Genomic DNA, 7,389 nt, shown 5'->3' with positions numbered 1-7,389 from the left:
AGGCTTACCATGGTATTTACAGGTTGCTGATGGAGGGAGAGTGGGAGACGATTGTGAAGAGTCTTGTTTAGGCGTGGAGTCCTTGAGGGGAATGGCTCTGTGATTCTGGGTATATTCCAGGTCTTAGGGTATTCTAAGGGAATATTCCCCTCTTATCTCAGAAAGGCCAACCATGTGAGAGATAGACGTCTATGGTGAGGTGTAGTGGATAGAGTTCTCTCCTTCTAAATAGGGATTACGTTCCTTGAAATATAGGGGTGGACGAAAGCACGTTTCTGAAAACCTTATTGTTGACGTCAGGCCGAGGTGGCAGCACGGCCTGATGGAGGGCCGAGGTGGCAGCATGGCCTGATTGAGAGCCGAGGTGGCAGCATGGCTTGATGGAGGGTCGAGGTGGCAGGACGACCTGATGGAGGGCCGAGGTGGAAGCACGGCCTGATGGTGGGCTGAGGTGCAGCATGGTTAGGACTGATCCTTGCCCGTGCCGTGGTTGGGAAGAAATACCCTCATGATAAATCAAACAAAAAAGCATAAACTATCAAACCCCCGATGCTCATCCCCACAATAAGCGAGCTCAACCAGAAGCCGTGTACAAACCCTCATCGACCAAAGCACAAAAATTGCTCCCATCGCAAAAATAACCACTCCTCCTTACGGAACAAGCAAGGAAAATACCGAGAAGATCACCATTGGAAGCATACAGTAGCCAAGGAGGCTCAAACAACAATACAGATCCAAATTCCCATTGCGACCCGCCAACATATTGAATACAACATAGAGGAAAAGAGCGGCAACTGTAACCCAACCCAAAAGAATCCCGAAATGGATCTTTCCATCAAGCAAATTGAAAGAGGCTGAAAGCCATGAGAAAGAGAAATGGACTTGATAAGTCTGCATCCTCGTGGAGATCGAGACAGTCTTCCTCCAGATTTGATGAGTGTTGATCCCAAGTTCTTCCAATAAAGGGAGCTCTTCCTCAAAGCCTGAACCAATCCCCACCCCATTTCAGCCAAAGGCTGGAGTGGAGAAGGATGTCGATGCCGATAGATCCAACATCGAAGGACATGAAGGGAAGATTAGGGTTTGCGGGGCGTGGTGGTTGAAATGGCACGGTAGGAACTCGACGCTGTTGTGGACTGGTGCTGGGGTTTCCACCGGATGAAAAAACCACAGGCGGAACATTCAGACTTGTTATCTCCAGGTAGGGGTGAAGAGGAATTGGGTTAAAGTGAGTTTTGGTGAAAAGGGTACAATGGTCATTTTACCTCTTGACTTAACCATGACTGTTTTAGTGAAAAGGGTATAACGGTCATTTTATCTCTTGATTTAACTGTGACTGACGATAGGAGGTCTAAGAATAATTTGATAAAATAGAATGGGTGGTCTTATCATTGTGGCATTCTCGAGGGGGTGGCGCGGTAAACTTCCCATTATTTATTAACAAAAGAGTCTTTGTTGAGGTGCAAAAATAGCCTTTATTAAGATGAAAAAAGAGTCTTACTAAAGTGCCTGATGGCATGTTGGCATAACCAGCTGAAAAACTGTTACAAAGTTTCGTGGTGGTGCTAAACAGCTTCACGTAAATGAATCAGTTCGATACGGATGACACGTCCGAGTTGTTATTTCCGTTCCAATGACTTGGCCAAATTGATAAACGCATTCTTTGACGACCCCTCTTCAGCCCACGCAGCCAAGGCCTTCACCCTCATCTTACTACACCGTTTTCTCATCTCTGCCCCCTCATCCGAGTCCATCAACGCGCCAACTCGCTTCTCAACCTCGGCGGCAACCACAATTCCGTCCTCCGCCGCCTCCATTGGCATCGCCAACTTCATCTCCTCCACCAAAAACACCTTATTCACCTCCTGCTCCGCATAGAGCGGCCAAGCCAGCATGGACACCCCAGCGCACACTGCTTCTAAAATCGAGTTCCACCCACAATGTGTTACAAATCCACCTACCGACTTCCGACTTAGTACCTCTACCTGCGGCGCCCACGACTTCACCACCAGTCCCCTGTCTCTGGTACGATCAAGAAACCCCTCCGGCATCACAGCGTCAAGATCGAAATCATCAGTGGCCGATAACGACAGCCGTTTGCCACTATCGTGCACTGGTGGAGGACTTCGCACCACCCACAAGAACCTCTGGCCACTCCTCTCAAGCCCCTCGGCGATCTCTGCAATCTGCTTCGCCGGGAAAACGCCGCGGGTTCCGAAACTCAAGAACACAACGCTTCGACTCGGTTGCGCATCAAGCCAGCGCAAACAATCTGACTCAGTAGATTGATCTCTGGGTTCTACAACTAATGGTCCAATACAGAAAAAAGCCAGCGTTTGTTGTTCGACGGCCTCGATTGCTCTTGGCTCTAGTGCCTGAAAGGTGTTTGATATAATGCCCTTTGATTTGGTGAAATTGATGGACATATCCAATAACTCATCGTAGAACTCACTGTTCCGATCATGTAAGACCTCCGGCATCTGTGCAGCACGAATTGGGGGCAAGCCCGGGATGTCTAGATTAGTGTTGCCAAGCTCCCTGAGGCTCTTGTCACTCTGGTTATGAATCGTTGGAAGGTAAAGGAAGAGGGAGACAGCAGAGGCACCGGTCGGGACATAGAAGTAAAGAGGGATATTTAGGTCGACGGCAATAGGGAAGGCGGGGTTGCAGAAGAAATCGATCACAAGGGCTGCAATGGAGGAAGTGTTGGAGATGGTTTGGAGGGTGTGGAGGAGATTTGGATTGTTGCGGCGAATGATTTGGAAGGTAGTGGTGGGGGGTGAAGTTTCAGGGTTGGGAAGAGCAGGGAGGCGGTGGAAAACAATTGAAGGGTCTGTTTGAGAGATATGATCGATGTAAGAATCGACGGCGGGAAGTTTGAATGAGTCGCCGGAGCTAAGGAGGACTGTGAGGGAGAAGCGGTGGCTATAGTGGTGGATGATTAGCTTCCCCAGTTCAACCAGGGAGACAAGGTGACTCAGGCCCGGAGCTGGGTACAGAACTATGGTGTCTTTCATTTTCTCTTCAGATCAGTTCTTAGAAAGGATGAGAAGTTGAAATACTTAGAATGAAGAGGGCAAAGAGCAGAGGAAAGGGAGTCGGAACGTGTAAGAAGTAGGAGTGTCAAAGACAAATAAATAGTGGTGAAACGTGCGGCCAACGCAAATGTTTCAACATTTATCTTCCTGTTCTTCTTTTTGACTAAGTTGAAAGGATTTAAACTCCCTTGCAGCTGTTTCTTTTGAAGTTTTGATTTTGTTGGGTTATTCTGTTTTAATGTTTTATGTGATATGTTCACCCTAATGGCTATGTTGGAGATTGTATTCAAAATGCTGGACGGTTTATTCGTTGAATGAAAGATTCTGCTTTCTATCATGAGAAAAAAAAAAAAAAAAAGGATTTGTCAAATAATAGGTCATGAATGATCTCATTTAGAAAGAAACATTTTCTCCTTATAAGACATATCAATATCGTCTTTGATTACGTCATGGTATAAAAGATGATCTTAGTCAAAGTATGGGTTTGTCATTTGTGGTCTCTTCCTATAAATGGTATTCATCTTTTGTGCCGCCTTCCTCATAGAAGCCGTCGGGTTGACCCCGAAGGCCGAATTCCATGATAGAGAACGCTGTGACAATAATTGGGCCATAAGAGACCTTATTAAGTATTGCAAAAGTAGGGGCTGCTGATAGAACTGGGCGGAGAAGCGATATTAGTTATCAGGTCAAAGAGACACCTGGCCTTTGGATATATGTGTCTAAGATTTATGATAAAGTGAAAGTTGCCATGCATATTATGGTACGTGCATGGTTTTGCCTCTCTTTGTTATTTGAAAAAAACAAGAATAATATGAAGGAGAGAAAATAGGCATTTTAATTGGCTTGATTTGGAGGTAGCCAGGCCTCTATTGTCAATAGAGAATTTGTAGGGGAAATCAATTTTTATCCTTTCCATTCCATCAAGCTATTAAATAGGGCCATAGATGAGATGGGAACTGCCCACAACTCCTTTGGTTACAACTACAACACTCCTACCACTTTTACCACTATGCGTTCACAATAACTAACCACAATAACTTACCATAATGACACAATAACTTTCAATAACTAATCACATTAATACTCACGGCACAACTCATAACGGATATTATTAACCACTTCACACATGGCGTGTATGGCATGTAATACATATAACAAATTCTTCCCCACTAGAGTTCGGTCTTGTCCTCAAGACCGATATCCTCCCATGCCTCCTCTTGTAACAACCTTTGATCAAGAATAAATTCTTGCATCGATGTCCAAGAACAAAGTGGTCATTACAATTGTAACAAATTCCCTTAGCCCACCTGTCTTGCAAATCCGTTGAAGTGGGTCGACGAACAGGAAGATTTGAACCTTGATTATTTGGTCCAAGGTCAGGTGGGATGCTTTCTTTTTTGAGTGAATTATCGTGTGCCTCGTATAAATGAGCCAATCCAATAGCTGCAGAAAGAGTTGTGAGGCGTCTCGCAAGAATATCAGCCTTGATCAGTTCTTTCAATCCACTAACAAAGAAGTTAACCTACCTGTTCGATTGAATAGGCCCCACCTTCAAGAGGAGCTTTTCAAACCGGCTTGATAGTCCTGAACCAAGCCAAGTTGCTGTAACTTAGCCAATTCTCCAAGAAGAAGTCTTGGAATTGATTAGGTCCAAAATGGGAGTGCAACCCACCGTAAAAAGACTCGCCAATTTATCAAATCTAGATCCCTTGTTTAAAAATTTGGAATCATAGTTGGGATGCCAATACTACCTTCTTCTCCACCGTGTGTCTGATGGAACTCAAAGAATTGCTCAACCTGACAAACCCAACTGACGGTATACTCCTCCGGACTGTGGGAAGTCCAATTTCATCAATTTGGGCATAAATAATTATTGGAGTTGGAAGAGTGTGGTGCTGGACAATTGTCTAAAATTCGTAGGCCGCCCAAAGGGATTGAAGCTCTTGAATTCTCGCCTACCACTTGTTGCATGGGAGCTGGTGAGGTGTTAAAGCTCTAGAAAACTTCAGTAAGGTTGATGAGAATTTGTTGCTAGCCTTCTTGGAAGAGTGAACATCTTCCTCAAGCTGCTCTATACGTTGTTCCATACACAATATCTGATACCAAGCTGGTACGTGCACGGTTTTGCCTCTCTTCGCTATCTTGAAAAAGCAAGGATAATACGAAGGAGAGAAAATAGGGAATCTAATTGGCTTAATTTGGAAGTAGTAGAGTCTCTATTCTCAATAGAGAATTTGTAGGGGAAATTAGTTCTTATCCTTTCAATTCTATTAAGCTATCAAATAGGACAACTTATAAGATGGGAACCACACACAACTCCTTTTTGGTTACAACTACAACACTCCTGCCACTTTTACGACTACTACTTGTTCACAAGAACTGGCCACAATAACTTATCACAATGACACAATAACAGACAATAACTAATCACAATAACACTCACAACACAACTCATAACCGATACCATAACCACTTCATGCATGGCATGTATGTCATGTAATGCACATAACATATTATTAGAGAAATTGGTGTGAACATCATCACCCAAGGTGATGAGATCACATGGGAAGATGTGTGTCATCAATTCACTACTTTTTCTGATGAAAAGAATTTCCTACTTGTGCTAAATGATGTGTCGAATGAGGATCCTATTAAGATTTTCTCTCTCTATCACAACACGCAACAAGAGGGTTGTAGAGATGATGGGTACAACATATGTCCATAGTTTACGAATAATTTTTTATGAAGCCTATCGACCATAGTTGAGACATTATGCTTTTGTTGGAAAGTAAGAAGAAGCGTGTGAAAAATTAAAATTGATTGGCATCAAATTTGACAAAAAGTGAGCCATGTCCAATATAGGTATGTGGACTGGATATGATAGCTCATCTAATCAAATTAAACATGAGTGACTTTGACGTCATCTTAGGCATGGATTGATTATCTACCTATAGAGAAAAATAGTGTTCAAGCCTCGAGATGGTGTTGAGTTTGTGCACAAGGGAACCAAGGTGAAGAAGTCCAAGAAATTAGTCATGTTCACTCTTCAATGATGAGGTTGTTGGACAAGGAGTGTGAACCCTACCTTGCAACCATGATGGACACAACCAAGAAGACAACACCATTGGAAGAATTAGACGTGGTGAAAGAATTTCCAAATGTGTTTTTGTGAGGGTAGCGGCCAAAAATGGACTCATGCGTTGTCGATTCTGCCCTCTCTCCTCTCTCTTTCATCTCTTTTTCATATGAGGGGAGGGGTGAGTGTCGTCTTGTGTGCTTACCATACGGGTCCCGCACTACCGTATCGCCACTTGGTGATACGTGGAGGCCTATTTAGTAAGAGTGTGAAATTCGTCATTTGAGACAGAGGTTTGATGATGGTCCAATATGGGGATCAGGATCATACAAATGGGGGTTTGGAGTCACCACCTAGGATTATGGGTCTGGACCCTGGGATGGACCTAATTCCTGAGAAAAAGGCCCGAAATTTGGTCTGATCTAGAGATTTAGGGTAAGTGTCAGATTGTAGAATTGGGAAGGTGTTAGGCACCTAATCTACCCAGTTCAACCGGTCATCCTACTAGATGCCTAAAAATGAATATTTTTCATAATTATTACTATTTCACATGCATGGCTAAGTTATCACACATATATACATTGATCGAATTTAAACTACTATATACACTAAAACAAGGTCTATATAAAGTCTACATGATGACAATTTGGATGAGAAATAGTACATGAACTTAACCCCTATTTCGGGTCAAGAGGGGTGGGCCCCTGATTAGTACCGGCTTGGACTATCTTTCGTATTCTCCTAGCTTAGGAGACGATGGTCTTGACCTCCAACTTCCTTTATTGAGAGATGCTAACTGTGATGGTATACGGACAGGGTTTCGACTAGGAACAGTTTCTTTCATATTTGGATTCGGATAGAGCTTCGGTAAGGGAAGGCTATTTCTGGATTTAGATTCGGATAGAGCTTCGGCTAGGGAAGGATATTCCCGGGCTTAGGATAAACTGGCACTCCGCCAGAGGTTCCACTGAGGACAGGCTATGGGAGGGCTAGGCTGAGGTGGTACTCTGACAGAGCTTCCGCTGGGGATAGGCTAGGGGAGGGCTAGGCTGTGGTGGCACTTCGGCAGAGCTTCCACTGGGAATGGCTATTTCTGAAAAGATTCCAGGGGCACTTGGATGGGCTTCTGCTAGGAACGACTATTTTTGGAAAGAAATAGATTGACCTAAAAATGGGCTAAAGATCTCTAAAGTCCCAAAGAACACTTTAAAGATCTGAACAGAGTTCCAGATCTTGACAAAGATCTCTTCGTAGACCTAAAAAACCTAAGGGGGG

General features: G+C 43.9%; 1 protein-coding gene and 1 pseudogene across 1 annotated transcript; both read right to left on the bottom strand.

Moving 5' to 3' along the window:
- Window positions 1-516: 516 nt before the first annotated feature.
- LOC122060647 lies at window positions 517-1,313 on the bottom strand (annotated as a pseudogene).
- Window positions 1,314-1,619: 306 nt separating this feature from the next.
- On the bottom strand, window positions 1,620-3,017 carry LOC122060646 (UDP-glycosyltransferase 88F3-like). The gene has a single exon (XM_042623772.1). It carries the CDS (start codon window positions 3,015-3,017, stop codon window positions 1,620-1,622), a length of 1,398 nt encoding a protein of 465 aa, XP_042479706.1.
- Between the last annotated feature and the right edge of the window lie 4,372 nt (window positions 3,018-7,389).

This window comes from Macadamia integrifolia, chromosome 14, assembly GCF_013358625.1.
Source record: "Macadamia integrifolia cultivar HAES 741 chromosome 14, SCU_Mint_v3, whole genome shotgun sequence".
Taxonomy (NCBI): domain Eukaryota; kingdom Viridiplantae; phylum Streptophyta; class Magnoliopsida; order Proteales; family Proteaceae; genus Macadamia; species Macadamia integrifolia.
This window is presented reverse-complemented; position numbering and strand designations above follow the sequence as displayed.

Coding starts and splice junctions, on each gene's coding strand:
- LOC122060646 (XM_042623772.1), bottom strand. CDS start 3,017: ATGAAAGACACCATAGTTCTGTACCCAGCTCCGGGCCTGAGTCACCTT.